The sequence below is a fragment of the Lactuca virosa genome, chromosome 3, assembly GCF_052849685.1.
Source record: "Lactuca virosa cultivar CGN04683 chromosome 3, Lactuca_virosa_CGN04683_v6, whole genome shotgun sequence".
Lineage (NCBI taxonomy): Eukaryota > Viridiplantae > Streptophyta > Magnoliopsida > Asterales > Asteraceae > Lactuca > Lactuca virosa.
In genome coordinates this window covers 266,058,477-266,075,164 of record NC_136428.1, presented here as the reverse complement: position 1 = coordinate 266,075,164, position 16,688 = coordinate 266,058,477, and the positions used below count along the sequence as shown (strand labels likewise).

At 31.6% G+C, this 16,688-nt stretch overlaps 1 protein-coding gene across 4 annotated transcripts; it reads right to left on the bottom strand.

The window, feature by feature from the left end:
• Nucleotides 1–574: 574 nt before the first annotated feature.
• On the bottom strand, nucleotides 575–9,140 carry LOC145167174 (DNA (cytosine-5)-methyltransferase DRM2-like). Of its 4 annotated transcripts, none has more exons than XM_079086272.1 (11): nucleotides 9,057–9,140; nucleotides 8,854–8,906; nucleotides 8,387–8,430; nucleotides 8,003–8,140; nucleotides 7,819–7,918; nucleotides 7,700–7,746; nucleotides 7,384–7,566; nucleotides 6,853–6,952; nucleotides 6,668–6,753; nucleotides 2,244–2,975; nucleotides 575–1,155 (listed from the first exon to the last, which is right to left on the bottom strand). In XM_079086272.1, the coding sequence occupies exons 3-11, from the start codon at nucleotides 8,387–8,389 to the stop codon at nucleotides 724–726; spliced, it is 1,821 nt and encodes a 606-aa protein (XP_078942398.1). In that variant the 5' UTR covers nucleotides 8,390–8,430; nucleotides 8,854–8,906; nucleotides 9,057–9,140; the 3' UTR covers nucleotides 575–723. The 4 variants fall into 4 exon arrangements, with proteins under 4 accessions (XP_078942398.1, XP_078942399.1, XP_078942400.1 ...); XM_079086273.1 differs by having other exon boundaries at nucleotides 8,003–8,091; XM_079086274.1 differs by having other exon boundaries at nucleotides 7,819–7,902; nucleotides 8,003–8,091.
• Between the last annotated feature and the right edge of the window lie 7,548 nt (nucleotides 9,141–16,688).

Sequence of the window (16,688 nt, the reverse complement as noted above, 5' to 3'; positions counted from 1 at the left end):
TAAGTCGTGTGCGGCTTGACGATCACGATTGACGACCGATCTTGAACGCGCAATATTCGAACTTTTTTCATCGTGAATGTGTTGCACAACGTTGAAGAAGGTCGAGATGAATTCTTTGTCATTATCCGAGTCAAAATTCTTAAAGAAATCCATGTCTTTTTGTTTTAGAGATAAAGTGTGAAATTTGATGAAAGATAAGGGTTATGTATTGTATTTATATAGGTAATGAGTTTGAATATAATAATAATAATAATAATAATAACTTCAAAAATACCACCATTAAATGGTCGAATTGACAACCCAGATTCTCATGGGTCGTCCGCTCTCATAGCCAATTAGCCATCATGAAACGCAACGACCACGACTCACAACGACACACCAGTACGGTGTTCACGGTCGTCCACTCACAACGGTCGAATTGACACACCAGTACGGTGTGCACGGTCGTGATTCGTGACCACGTATACCACGGGCGGTCTCGTGCTTAGTATACCGTACGGTCTAATACTACTCCGTTGGATTTTTTTTTTAACTATAAATTTGCAACAAAAAACAAAAGCATATTCCAAGAAAATAACGAAAGCAATAATTCAGAAGCAAGCACCCTGCTGCATTTGCAACAGAAATACATTATAATCATCTCTAATACAAATCACAAATTATTCATTCGAAACAGTCAATAAACCCTACCACAACAACACATCATTCGATGATTTATTTTCCCTATTTATTATTCATAATACACTTAACTATATCCAAGATCCTAAAATAATCATAAAACAAGGACGAGTGTTCCCCTTCAAGCCCATCCCGGCTAACCCGATTACTCCCGGCTAGATTATTACACGGACTGCCACCCACAATGAGGTCGAACCCACCGAACGAGCCCATGAACTGCTCGAGCCGGTCTCCGTTTAGTTGTTGCACATCGGCTAAGTGAATCAGATTCCCTTTTTGGTTCGTTTGTTCCCACCAGCTTCTCACAATGTCACGGTTTGCTTCCGAGATTTCAACCGACACCACGTTTTTTAGCTTGATTCCGAGCCTGTGGAGTGCAACTTCGGCACCACCGATTCCGGAGAAGAGCGATAGCATGTTGATTCCGTTTGGGAATATGTCTTTTAGTACTGACAGATGATATGCTACTGTGTCTACCTGTAGACAAAATATAAATATAAACCTTTTGTTTGTGTATGATAATATCCTACTTTCATTTCTTTATATTTCTATTATAGTATTGTACTTTAGATTTCTTTTGTTATATAAGATCTTACGCTTTGAGAAATATAATCAAAACCAACCGTATTTTAAATTAATGTTAAAGAAAATAACCCAAAAAAAATTTTTTTTTTTTTTGAAGAACTAAGAAGTCTGGAATGGGTGATTCCAATCGACTAAAAAGTAGTTTTTTCTGACAAAAAATATATTTCAGACCGACATTCCGGATTCCGGATTTCATATAGGAATAAAAAACTACGGAATTTCAAGAACAAGTCCAAAATCTGATGAACAATTCCGAAATTTCAAGAAAATACTATGTTTTTTTTACTAAATGTAACAAAAAGTTAAAAGAAACATAGTAAAATGGAAGTATATACAATACAAGGGTATAAAATCAGACATTTTATTGAAAAACCGTGTGTTTGTTTGTAGAGATCTGTTTTCATTTTCCAAGAAAATGTTTTTAGAAAATAAAGTTAATTTTCATTTTCAGTTTTCAATGAAAATTTTAGAAAACAGTAAAAATCACTATTCTAATTTACATAAATTTAGAAAACTGTAAAAATCACTATTCTAATTTACATTCAGTTTGAAAAACAGAAAATTTTCATTTTCTTGGAAAAATTTTGAAAACCGAATCTAAAAAAAATTCCGCACTCAAAACAGTAGAGTTTTATAAAAAAATTGCGAAAAAAAAAGAACTATGGAATTTCAAAAACAAGTCCAGCATGGAGCATTATTTTGGAGGGAGAAAATGGTTATTTTTCAAAAATTGATAAAAAAAAACGGTCATCTTTGTTGATAAGCTCTTTATAAGAGTTGGTTTAGTTAATATCCCTTTTTTAAATAGTTCTTCTTAGAGTCTACCCAGTTATAACATTGAAAATTGTTTTATATTTGAGTATGACACAATTATAACTGGGTTTTGGATTTTCATAAACAATGTCATAATAGAAAGAAATGCTATTTCTTTAATTTAACTTGACCTCAAAAATAATAATATGTAATTAACTAATTATTACCTGAAACGAGTTGCCAAGTGATTTGTATCTATCTGTCCTACTAATCCCTCCTCCTCTGGTATGATTCCTCGGAAACCCTAACAACATTTCAACCTCATCAGGCTCTAATGGCGCAACCTTGTTCTTCCCAACCCAAACCAAGTTCCACTTCCGACATTGCTCAAGAACAAACTTCTGAACATGCACAGGCGGATTATCCCCCCATTTTTCAAGAGCTTTCCTTATTCTATCAGTCAATCTCGCACTTCCGATCACCGTTTGCAAACAGTTCAGCTTCGTTCGCTTATCCCACTCCGGCCACCACCTCTTCGTCAATGGCAGCGCGTCGTTTACAGTGCGAGGAGGAAGAGGAAGAAGCGGGAATCGGTTTTTGATCGGAAGGTTGTGAACGTACCCGCGTTTTCTAGCGGCGGCGCAGAAGTACTTTGAATCGACGAATTCCGGTTCGACGTCGTATAGGAAGCGAGAGATGGTGTCCCAGACGCCTTTTGGAGCTAGGGCTACGTTTTCGTAGTAGAAGAATGGAGGTCCGATGGCAGCGTCGGGGAGGACTCTGTGAGTGATGACGTGTGTGTCTGTTGGGACTCCGAATCCGATCATCGGATTTGGAAGACGGAGACCTTCGTCTTCTTCGGAAAGAATCCCCTTTCGCTTCTTTGTTTTCCATATCTCGAGGTCGTATAATTTTCGCTTCTTGAAATCGCCATTGACGCGAAGTGGGAGCTTCGGTTTCTGAAATCAGATGAATAATGAAAAGATAATTTTGTGATCCCGATAAGATATTGGGTTAAATCGGGTCGATTTTTCAGTGGACTCGGGTTAAATTGACTCGTGTATAACTTTATAATAATAGTTTATCTCCAGAAAAAAAAAAAAAAAAGTGTTGAACAGGTTAATTCTAACATTTATTTTTTGAAAAAAAATATTATTATTTCGTTAATTTGGGTAAAATATAAAATAATCATAACTTTTCTATTAAAAAAATAAAAATTATAACTAAAGTGTAAACCGACCCAAAATATTTGAGACTTTATTACAGATTTTACATATTTTATATATCAGATTATAAAACTATTATAATAATCATGAATTTTATGCAACAAACTTGCACATTTTTTCCTTTTTTGCAATAACATTTAATTTTATTAATTAACAAAACTGCAAAAATGGTCCTTATGGTTTCTCATTTTATGTGGTTAAGGTCCAAACCTTTGAAAAGTTTTAGATTTGGTCCTATTAAACACGTTTTGTTGTGGTTTTGGTCCCTCTTCCGTTAATTTTTATAAAATAACTATTTTACCATCGGAGACCATTTCTACATATCTTATTTTTAATTTTATTGAATTATTATATACTAATAAAAATATTTTAATTGAATTATTATATATGAATAAATATTATTTTTAATATATAATATTTATATATTAATTAATACTATTATATTGGATTATTAATTTATTTTAATTAATTTTGTTCATAGGAGTAATTCTTTTTATTGGATTATTATATACTAAATATTATTTTAATTTATAATATTTATATCCTAATAAATATAACATTATCAAATTAATAATTTCTTTTAGTTAATTTTTAACTCCTTTTTTTGGATTATTTCTTTTTTATTGGAATATTATTTTTAATTTATTATTTTTTTATATAATAAATATTGTTTTATTGGATTATTAGTTTATTAGTTTATTTTTAAGATACTATTTTTCTTTTTAATTTTATTAGTTCCCCACAAAGTCGTCAGAATACGCAAAAGCATGCCTCTCATCATTGAAAATCGTTAGGATCACCACAAAACATCTTCATCGGAGGTCGGATAGAAACTCACCAACTTTTTCCATCCAATGATGACGGTAGTCAACTGCGATAACACCACTACTATCACCCGATCACCACCACCACTTTTAATGTTTATAGGAGTTTGTTGCGCATTGTGTGGGATATGGAGGATTTCAACGAATTGTGAAGAGGTTTTCGTAGGTGGCTACCGGGAATGTTGGATGGAAAAAGTTAGTAGGGTTTACGTCGGACCTCCGATAAAGATTTTTGGCAGTGAACCCGACGAATTTCGTTAATGAGTAGGCGGCGTTTTTGCGTATTCCGACAACATTGTGGTGGAGCCAATAAAATTAAAAAGAATTAATAGTATACATTAAAAATAAACTAAAAAACTAATAATCCAACAAAATAATATTTATTATATAAAAAAATAATAAATTAAAAATAATATTTCAATAAAAAAGAAATAATCCAAAAAAAGGAGTTAAAAACTAACTAAAATAAATTAATAGTCTGATAATGCTATATTTATTAGGATATAAATATTATAAATTAAAATAATATTTATTAATATATAATAATCCAATAAAAAGAATTACTCCTATAAACAAAATTAACTAAAATAAATTAACAATCCAATATAATAATATTAATTAATATATAAATAGTATATATATGAAAAATAATATTTATTCATATATAATAATCCAATTAAAATATTCGATAACAAAGAAATTAAAATTAAAAGAAACTAATAATCTAATTAAACAATATTTATTAAGATATAAATAGTATATATTAAAAATAACATTTATTAATATATAATAATTGAATAAAAACAAAAAGAATATATGTAGAAATGGTCCCTGGGGTAAAATAATCATTTAAGAAAAGTTAACAACCATGCTGTTAAAGTTAACGGAAAATGGACCAAAACCACAACAAAACTTGTTGAAAATGACCAAATCTACAACTTTTCAAAGATTTGGAGCTTAACCACATAAAATGAGAAACCACATGGACCATTTTTGCAGTTTTGTCTTATTAATTTATGCAATAAGGTTTTCATTTTTTACCAGCTAGTTGTAAACTCATGTATTACATGAGTTAATTTAAAAAATAAATAAATATGAAGGTCTAAATATTTGAGAACTTTGGATTTATAAGAAAATAAGAAAAATAATGTATTATTAAAATTGAAATGTTTTTTTTATCTTTTAATTTAAAAAAAATAATTTATATAAATAAACAAAAGAAACTAATGAACTTAAATTAAAAAATTTTAAAATTAGAATGTAAGTCCATTAATAAAATTGATATCTATTTATTACTACATTTATTGTAATTATTACATTAAAATATTATGTGGAAGTTTATAAAATAGGAAAACTCATAAAATGACATGTGGAAAAAAATAATTCAAAATAACCACAAAATAACATTTGGCAAATTGAATGAGAGTGACATGTGGCAAAAAAACTTTCATTTATTAGAGTAAATATTAAAGTAGACTAGTGTTAATTAAAAAAATAAATAAATAAATATAAATGTCAAATTATTTAAAAACTTTGAATTTATAAGAAAAATAATGAATTATTATAATGAAAATGTTTTTTATCTTTTAAATTTAAACAAATAATTTAAACTAATAGAAGAAAACTAAAGAGCTTTAATTTTGGGAATTTTGAAATTAAAAGGTAATTCATTAATAAAATTGATATGTATTTATTACTACATTTATTGCAATTATTACATTAAAAGAGTAGAAAAACTTATAGAATCACATTTATAAAAAAAATAATTCAAAATAACCACAAAATGACATCTGACAAATTGAATGAAAGTGTGACAAATGGCAAAAAAAAAACTTTCATTTATTAGAGAAGATTGTTGCTATGAAACAATGTCTTATTTCGTTTACAAATTTTATGCAATGTTTTCAAATCTTTTACCAATCTATACAAATTATACAACCATGTTTCAACCAGTTACACAAGTTACTAGTAAAATGTGTTTTTGGTCCTAAAACAAACATCGTTGCATTTACTGTAATAAATAATTTTGCCACATGTCAATCTCTAATGAGTTTTGACACTTGTCATTTTGTCATAATTTTTAAATAAATAATACCCACATGTCAATTTATGGTTTTTTTCTAATTTTTAAAATTAAAAAGCCACATAATACTTATAGTTATATATGTAAAGTATCAAATGTAATAAATATTATACTAAATTGCAATTAATATGTTTCTTTATTTCTTATTTCAAAATTTTATTTTAAAAAATACTTATTATTTACATTTTAATATTTTTTTTTAATTTTACACCTAGTGTATAACACAGAAAACTCAAAACCACTTTATTGCATAAATTGGGAAAAATGTGAAACATTGTTACATAAAAGTGCATTTAGCCTTCTTTTTATTTTTAAATCTATTTAGGAGGTTGTAATTTGTAAACATTTTAAATATACATTTCGTGACTTTTAAAGTTGTTTTCTTTTTAGCAACTTTTGTTGTTTGACTCATGATCAATAAAATATAACTCAAATGTACCATAAAAATGTCGAAAACACATGAAGAATATTTTTAAAAGTTTTTTTTTTTTTTGTTATCGTCAAGAAAAAATAAATACCTCATCCTCAAAAAATACGGCTTCTGTTTTTGCCATTTGAGCAGCACAGATAAAATCAGTTAGTTCTACAATAGAAGCTTCTGGACCTGTAATGAAAAACAATTTGGTTTATGCCATTTAATAATAATAATAAATTAAAATTAAACTTTATTAAAAAAAATATTTTTTTAAAAAAATCTACTTACCACATCTCTCCATGGCTGCTGAAGCCTCTTCTACGCTATACCCCATATTTGCTAAGGATAATAATGATTTCTCATGTTTAGGTAAAGAACTGGTATTATTCTGTTCAACATAGATTTTCATACATCAACATTCTTTTGACAATTTCAAAAAGCATTTTTAAATTTAAACTAAAAAAGAAAAGGGTAATTTTGTCCAGATAAATTAATGAAAAGAACTAGACACCAATAAAGCAACCTTTGACAGCTCATAAAGCTATGTTGATGGAACCAGACTAGACTAGACTAGAGTGTACCAGACAGCTTTATAGGACTATTTTGGAATATTACTACAAGGGTATTTACGTCTTTTACACAAAGAAAGAGAACAAAACAAAAGCAAATCTCTAAAACTGTCTGAACTTTTTCCACTTTTTTTTGGTAGGACAGAAAGTTGCAACTTTTATCTAATTAATATCAGTCTCAATATATGTCAAACACAGTATAAAACTGTCGTATTCTGTTGAAATGATGACGTGGCAAGAATTGACTTACAGCTACTTCACTACCACCAGACCAACTACTGTCATCAGACTCAGAGAGATCATCACATACGCTCTCATCATAATCTGATGACAATTCACCATTTTCTACACACGATTGTTGTTGTTGTTGTTGTTGAGGAGAATTGAGATGACATGAGTTTAATTCATCAGGAGAGTCTTCAACTTCAAGAACCTGTAAATATATAAAATCAAAATTCAAACATTAATATTAAATTGAAGTATGCTATTAGGTCTGTTTCTTTTTGACAGATTTGCCCTTCTTTTTTCCCTCTCACATTAAACAGAATAAGAAAAACAAAACTTACTGAGTATGTAAGCAGAGATTCAAGTATTGATTCTGTATTGGCTTCCCCTACACGTATCGAGAAATAAAAATTTATATATAAAAAAAATTTATTATCTCTGTAGTTTTTAAATTATATACCATTTTCTTTAATTGCTTTTGCAATCGACTGTTCAGAAAACCCCATCCCTAGAAAATGTTGAAACAAATTGGAGTTTGAAGGGCCTGCAGATGAGCTTGCCTTGAGATGAAAAAATATAAAGTTCAGTAAAAATGGAATTTAATTTATGAGATTTAATAAAATATGGGTAAAAAAGTAATTCACCTCCCCATTACTAACAATAGTTTGTGAATTGAGAGTTGTTAAAGTTGCATGAGATGAAGGGGCGATGTTTTGGATTTCAAGTTCATCATCTGTATTCCAATCAATATTTTCATACTCCTCACCAGAAGCATTCGCATCCTATATAAGTTTTAAAAAAAATAATAATAATAATTTTTACTGTTATAATTGGGTAAATTTTTCAAAGTTAAATTATGGAATAGTGTTTTTTCCCTAGCCAAAATCCAGAGTACTTTTTTATCAGAAAAAATACTTTTAATGTGACCCATTTAGACCAAATATCGAATTAAATCTTTCATTTTTTTATGGTCAATTTTGTCAATTGTTAAAAATAAACAATATACAGATGGTATAAAAAAGTAGTACCATTTGTCTATAATCTTTGGTCTTGAACAGGTAAAGCCCTCAATCTGTTCAAAAAGAAGATTGAATACTAAAATTAGAGCAGTCTTTATAACATACAATTATTTAAAAACAATACATGCAATAATTGCTATTTCAATCTATTCTAATAAACTTTATAAATTGCTTCTGTAACTAAACATTCTGACTTAAAATAGTTATAAAATCACAGTTTAAAAAGAAAGTAAAAACATTGTGTCTTTATCACGCAAAAATCGCAAATTTTCTTAGAGTTAACCTAAAATCCAAGATTTCACAGAAAGAAAACCCTAGTAAGCTTCAAGTCATCTGCTTTGAAACCACCGACAAACCATCAAACATTTAATTCTCAAAGAAAACGATTAAAACTTCAAATGATCGAACTCGAGTGATGCGCAACCACCAACATTGAAAGTAAACAGAGAAATTAAACTAATTTGAACATAACTTACCAGATTAGCCTAAAATCCAAGCGATTTTGAAGCTAATATCCGAAATGCACTTCCTGATACATCAAAAAATGAAAGAAAAATAATCAAACGGGTGAAAAAAAAATTGGGGGAATTCATCGTTACTACATATCAGTAATTAAAAAGGGGAAATTGGGAAAATTGATTCAATCAATACAGGACAAAGCAAGTAAATGCTTATTTACACATGTTACGAGTTCTGATTCTGGCCCCTTCGCCGATTAGGGGAGAGAAAGAGATTCGCAAGGGAGCTTCGTGAAGAGCCCCTTTGACGAAATTTTTTTTGTAACGGGAGAAGCATATTTAATACTCCTTTTTTGGGACAAAATTACAAAATTGGTCATGTGGTTTGCCATTTTTCCAGTTTAGTCCAACGAATTTTTAAATTGCAGTTTTAGTCTAGTTTGATTGAGGACCAAAATTTGAAAAGATTGATTTACCATTTGATTTGTTTGTTATATTTTTATTATTTATTTTACTATTTTTTTTATTATCATTAAATACCACTCTGATACGAACCTGTTAGCCACGTTTTATTTAGCCATGTTTTCTTTTAATTAGTCAATTAGTCAAATAGTAATTGCTTATATTTAGGAGGCCATGATTCCATTATGCATGCACGTTTCCATTTCTTAGTTAGTGTAGGTAGTATATTTATATTCCATGTAATTTACTTTTGAGGCATGAATGAATATTAAGAAAATTGCTCCAAACGATTCTCTGTCTTCTTCTTATTTATTGGGAGATTAACCTACTCTAACATGTTTATATCAATTGGTGCTTTCATCATCATCTCAATGCCTCCAAAAATCGAGTCCGGCTCCACCTCCGACAACCCCAAGATCACCCCTGACAACCCCAATGTCGCCCTCAACGATCAATTGCAGGTTTTAATCCACCTTGCCACCGCCACCAACAACCGCCTTGTCACACCCCCGGACCAGATGGCGGAAACGTCCGGAGGCGGGTGACTTCATTGTGCAGTATCATAACAATTGAATATAAATGAAACAGAGCAATCCAAACATCATACATTGAGATAACAAACTTACATTGTTTACATATTGTATTTGCTCTTCGAAATTACACAAAAGAGACATAAGTAGAAAAATCCAAGCTACAGCTAAAAGTCTTGCATCCGTGTCCCTTGTTACCTGCTTACTAGATACCTGAGAATACAAGTCGTTTTGAAAAGCGTCAACTAAAAAGTTGGTGAGTTCATAAGCAGTTTTGTGTATAAAATCGTTTACACTTGTTTAGAATCGTTCTTGTTGTACTTTCAGAAAATCCGATATTTTCTATGAAATCGTTTGAAGTCTTGCCTTGAAAATCATGAATATGTGTATGCATGACATTACTTTTGTTCATCCTTATAAGGAGTGATTTTGAAAAGTAGTGTGATTTGTAAAAGCGAGCTGTGTCCGAGAATAGTTCGTTTGAATAGTAACAATCAATCGTTTCAAGAAAAATCCCTTATTTTCAAAAAGGAAATATGGTTGAAAATCTTGTTCCTCTTATCGAGTAAAATTGAGTGTGTGCTTTCTAGTTTATTGTTATCGAAATCGTAGAAAAATCGTTTTCCCCAGAAAATCCTATATTTTCTGCTATAAAATAATCGTAAGTTCTAGTTTCCAACTATGTATATGTGTGGGTTAGTTTATCGTTATCAAAATCGTTTACAAACGTTTTCCATAGAGTCCTACGCTTTTTAATTTGTAAAAATAGCAGTATTACGACTCTATACTTGTATGAGAAAGAATCAATATGGCTATTGTGGACATTCTACGCGATGAAGAAGGACAGTCAACACAACAAATGCGGACCATCACTTATCACGTGTAGGACAGTCAACACAACGTGCCAAAATTTATTTATGAGGTTTTCCTTACATAAATTTCTAGTTAATGTAACATATTCTAGTGAGTCGTTATAACCATACTAATCTGACGAAGTGCCTGTTTTGGCGTTTCTCAGGCGCCCTCAGTTTGGAAAAAGACATTTGTCACCCTAGACTGACCTGTCTAGCTGTAGCGAACAGCGAAGGTGCGGGGTGTCAACCCCGTATAGATCTATACACAAATTCTCGCTCTCCCTCCAGGAGACTCTGGCTATAACTCCTTACAGGACTTAGACGTACACTAATATTTTTATATTTAGGTACTTTTGAGATTTGTCTGACTAGAATATTAACAACCTTTTGAGAAATCGTTAGAGATCCATTATTTGTTAGATAAATAATGAAATTCGTACTTATTGAATAGAAGTATCGTTCTCGTTCCATATCGTTGATTGTGCTCGTTAACTAGGTGCTCGTGTTTGTTCCTTTTCGTTTATTGAAATAAAATAAGTCATTTTAGTCAGGAGAGAAAAAGTGTCAAGTTATAATTTATATAAATTTATAACTGCCGGTTATGACACGCATTTTCTGTTTTATGACATATATAACATTACTTATGTTCTTGGAGGTTTTATGGCAGCAGCTTATGACATGCAAATGTTTCTGTCATAAAGGCTCTATTTGTATATTTTCTTGACGCAACCTTTTATGTTGAATATTTATAAAATACTCCCTGATAGTTTGCAAAATAGTCACCAAGTTTCTATTTTCGAAAATCACTAGAAATGGTGTCCACTTAGTAAGGTTCCTTTTTACAACTTTTATCTTTAGACATGAAAGCATAGATAAGGGGTTAAGTTGGACACACTCAATAGTTGGGAGGCTCTTTTGCACAAAGTATCATCTGTTCTTTATGAAATTGAGAAATCCTATGTTCGTGAGTATATTACTAAAATATTAATTTAATAATATTTCACACACACATACAATCATACGTATATAAGCACTTCTTCAAGTATTTAGGCAAGATTTGACTTGTACTCTCCCCCAAAAACATTAAAATATTGAAAAGGTGGGGTATGAAGCTCACCTTGGTTTGTTTGTTGGGTGATTCGAAGAGTGATGAGGAAGTTTCCAAGCTCCAAACTTGAATGATTCTTAAATCTCTAGAGTATTCTAAGAATAATTTTCATGTGTAAATATGATGAAATCTTAGAATAATGTGAAGAATAATTGTTTTAAAGAGGATAAAATACTCACCCAAGAATTCTGAGAATTTCTCTTGAAGAGATGAACTTGAAGCTTGAAGGAGTTGAGAGCACTCTTAGAAGTTTGCTAGAGGTGAAAAATGAGAAGTGAGGAAAAAGGAACAAGAGGAGTTCACGTATTCTAAGTGGAGGGATAAGAGTGATATGACACTTGCTTGGAGGACTGGTGTGCAAGACTTATATCCATGGGTATTTTTGTGTTTAACTGGGATTTGCTTGGGAAATGAGGAATTTGCATCCCATCATAAAGTCAATTTCATTGTCCTCTTCTTGATTTAGGATAAGGTTTTCCTAAATTCCTAAACTTGTATTTTATGTAAATATAATTTAAATAATTAAATTTGGCATAAAATAAAGGTTTTAGGGGTCTTAGTTAAGAAAAACACGAGTTTGGTGGGATTCCCGACCTCAAAATACCCCAAAATGAAGAAAATGTCCGGAATAGTCCAAATTCCGGGGCTAAATAGTGAATTCCGGAACTCTAGGGCAATTTCCGAAGCTGTATGCTAAATTCCGGAGCTCTAGGGTAAATTCCGAAGCTCTAAGTTAAATTCCGGAGGCCATGTTGAATTTCCGGAGTCATAGCCGAGGTTCCGAAGCTGAGCTTCAATTTCCGGAGCAGTTCCTCGGTTCCAAAGTTAGGAGGCGGAGTCAGCGGTCCGGTCCAAGGTGCGAAGCCAACTGCATATTCCGGAGCGGCCATAGGCGAGGTTGTCCGGAGCCAGGAGTTCCGAGATTGCGAGATGGTCCGGATGAGAGGCTTCCAAGATGAAATTCCTCTTGGCTCCTTAGAAGACATTCCGGACTAAGAGGTTCTGGACCAGGAGGATTCCGGACCAAGAGGGTTCCGGCCAAGAGGTTCAGGACCAAGAGGGTTCCGGACCAAGAGGTTCCAGACCAACATCAGGGAGTCATGTTGATCAGGGCATTAACATTAGTGTCAGAAAGACATTCGTTGATCAGCTTCAACTTCAGCTTCAGTAGTGTATAACCATCAATGTATCAGTGTATCAACGTATCATTTGATCAGTGTATCAACAGTGTAAGGACATCAGTGTATGGACACACTGATCAATACCAACGGATCGGGTCTTCAATTAATGACCTTTCGCGGTACCAAAACTTTAGTAGAGGCTTCAGAAATGTTCCAGATCTGATCAGCTAAGGCAGCTCAAATATGGTCTTCAGTCTTCGACATATGAGCTTCCATCATCATATATTCAGATTAACTATATAAACAAACTCCAACACATCAGCTTGTCTAAGTTGTATTATTTACACTTACTTAGACAAGACTAAATGTTTACAATGAGCAGATAAACTATAACTATAACATATATATTTTGCATCATTAAATCTATACAAATAAGTGTCCCAACAATCCCCTCCTATTTGATGATGTCAAAACTAAACTAATAAATAATAAAAAAAAATGAACTAACTGCATATGAAGAGAATGTTGATATCTGCTCCCCCTCAGATAAACAACATCTGAGTTTTGCTCCCCCTTAGATGTATAACCTTCTTCTTTCAAGAGTGTTTGCTATACTATGAATGATCAAGTGACAAGAGAGCAAAACTAAACATTTCTCCCCTTTTGACCGCATCAATAAGTGTGGTCTTCTTTATGATTTTTTTTTGAAATGAAGACATCAAGAAACCTGAAATGAAATAAAACATCAAATAAAGTTAAAGGGTGGGATGTTTATGTCTCATACGTTGTATGGTGTAATACAGGTGTTCTTTGACATGTGAAAGTTTGATTTTCACTACTGTATGTTTTATCATAGTGGTTTAGATTGATGTTCATGCCTCCTACACTGTATGGGTGGTACAGTGTGTTCCTAAACACTAGGTTGCCAAAAATCCCTTACCGTATGGTTTAATACGGAAATTCCTTGACATCAGAGAAAAGTATGTCTCACTCACTATCAGTGGCATAACAAGATCATCACCATGGGGGAAATAAGTTTCATCAATTGTTGGTTTGACAGCTAATCATTAACATCAAGGAAGAGGATAAGAAACTTGGAATCAATCCATCGTCAATTCATATTATGGTAATGCTCGATATTTCAACAGAACATGAGACTTGATGCATACGACAAGCATGCTTCCAAGGACGGATTCAGGTAAGAAACGATTAACCATGAAAATAAACACCCAGACTTTATAATAATTTTTGATCAAGACTAGGCAATCTCACTTTGAAAGTTTAGACAATGCTAGACAATCAACGTGGGTGGGTGACTCAATGCCATCTCAATAGATGGTCTCGCTGATAAGATACTTAGAGAGATTTAGTCACATATAGCAACATGCTTCTAGGGACAATTTATCAGTCAAAGTTACATACTTGGCTTAAGACTTGCCACCATCAAAACATAAAAGGTACAATGATTTTAGAATTAGTGACCATACCAGATCAAGAATATGTCTCAACTTCAAAAACCATTACAACCTGCTTTTCAATTTTCAGCTCAATTGCCTTTGTCAGACTTGATTGCTTCCCCTAAGCTTGTGGTTCATTTCTTTCAACACGTTGACACACTTTGTGAGCACGGTGTATGATTATAATGCATGACATTTCTCATAAATTCCAAAGAATTGGTGCAATGAATTTGTAAATCTTGAACCAAATGTGTCTTGACACATTAGGTAGACTATCACCAAGACCCACTTGAAACTATCTAAAAACATCATATGATCAAACATCCATGTTATCTCTTGATCAGATGTAAATAAGTGCATGAAGCCAAATAAATTTCAACACACAATAAATAAATAACTATTAGGAGCTTTAGGGGGTAAATAACTTCTGATGTTCATAGATAATTTGAACACCAGACACAACATTAAATTTTTCCCCAGGAATTGAATGTTCCGGTGCATTCTCTTCTTTATATTTCTATCATGTTGATAGAAACTATACACTTGAAAATTTTTTGCCGAGAAAATCTGCACAACACTTGTTTTTGAATTTTTTTTGGATTTAAAACATAAATATCAAAGAAAGATAAAAATAAAGACAAAAATTTAAATAAACTAAAACGAAGTAATTTTAACAACTATGAACGAAAATAAACAATTAATTATAAGAGAAAAACTAATTAAAATTTTAAGAAAAACAATTTTTTGTTATTTTATTATTATTTTTTTTTGAAAAGAAATAAACTTAACAACTAGAAACGAAAATACATAAAAGAAAATTTATCTTAAAATAAAATTAATTAAAATTTTAGAAAAGAGATTTTTTTATTTAAAAATTAAAGTAATTAACATTAAAAAACGAAATATTTTTTATTTATATTATTATTTAACTAAAAACGAAATAAAACTAATTAACCAAGCCATGTAAATGACCATTTTCAGATCATGTTTCACAATAGTGACAACACACAAATCTTTTGAAAAGAACTATTCACTGTTAGCTAGAAAATACAGACAATAGGACTTTTAGGCTATTCTCTTTTGACTTTTCACAAGCAGACCCCGTGATGACCATTGCCAACGTTCCTTTGTACCTTATGCCATTGTTTTTCTTTTTAACTTTCCACATACAAGAAGGTTATCCGTATGCAACTTTCTATTTCTTCATTTCTTTATATCCGACACTCAAATTAATTGTGTTTCGCTTTTATAGATACACTATTTGCACCTGTCATGCATTCTTTCTTGAAAATCGAATAATACCTTCTAACATGTCTTCATGGAGTTGTATCATTTCTGACCAAACTGCCCATGTGCATCTTTCTCAGTTGCATGAGAACTTTAAAGGAACGATGTGCCTATACTCCTCTAGTGTCACACCCCCAAACCGGAACAAAGGAAACGTTCGGGGGTGGAGGACGTCATGTCAAGTATCACAACACATGCATCTTAGTAATCAAAGTAACAACAACCATCGTATTGATAATATAATATTTACATTATGTTCAAAACATTACTTGAAATACATAAAAAGTACAACAAAAGATAAGACGTAAAGCTCCATCTTCACAACACCTGGAAGAGAGTACCTGTCTACTAACGACCCTGAGAATACAAGTGATTTGAAAAAGTGTCAATATTAAAGTTGGTGAGTTCATAAGTATTTTTGTTATAGAAAGTATATCCTTTATTCTTTTGAAAAGATCGGCAGTTCCTCCAGAAAATCCTATATTTTCTGCTGATAGATGATAAGTAAAACAACTCATGATTGTTCCTTCTACAAGTACTTAGTGAATACAAGTCATATACATTCAGATCGAACAGACAATCGATTGTGTGGTTCTGCCCCAAGCCCACAACTAAACAAGGAATAGGAAATGAGGCGGAATCCACACATCCCACTATCTGTCGGATCCTCATGTATCTAACCCTGACATATTCACTAAGTACATTTAACATTAAGTTTAATAATCCTTTAATTTGAAAACGTCCCTTAAGAAAATCCTATATTTTCTTAATAAGTAAAATGACTGAAGTTAATCCTTCTATAATTATTCGGCGAATACTAATTATATATAATACAGATCGATTAGACAATTGAATGGGTGAATCTGCCCTAAGCCCACAACCAAACAAGGAACAGGAAATGAGGCGGAAGTCACACATTCCACTGTCTACCAGATCTTTATTATATATAATCCTAATGTATTCATCAAGTAATTACATAATTAACTTTAACAAATCTTTGGTAAAATGGTAACCACAATAGTTCCTTCTATAAT

Excerpts from the sequence above, each read along its gene's own strand:
- LOC145167174 (XM_079086272.1), bottom strand. Across the intron at positions 2,976-6,667 it reads CCGTATTTTTTGAGGATGAG|AAACCGAAGCTCCCACTTCG; the intron begins GTATTTATTTTT and ends ATCTGATTTCAG. Across the intron at positions 1,156-2,243 it reads CACTTGGCAACTCGTTTCAG|GTAGACACAGTAGCATATCA; the intron begins GTAATAATTAGT and ends TTTTGTCTACAG.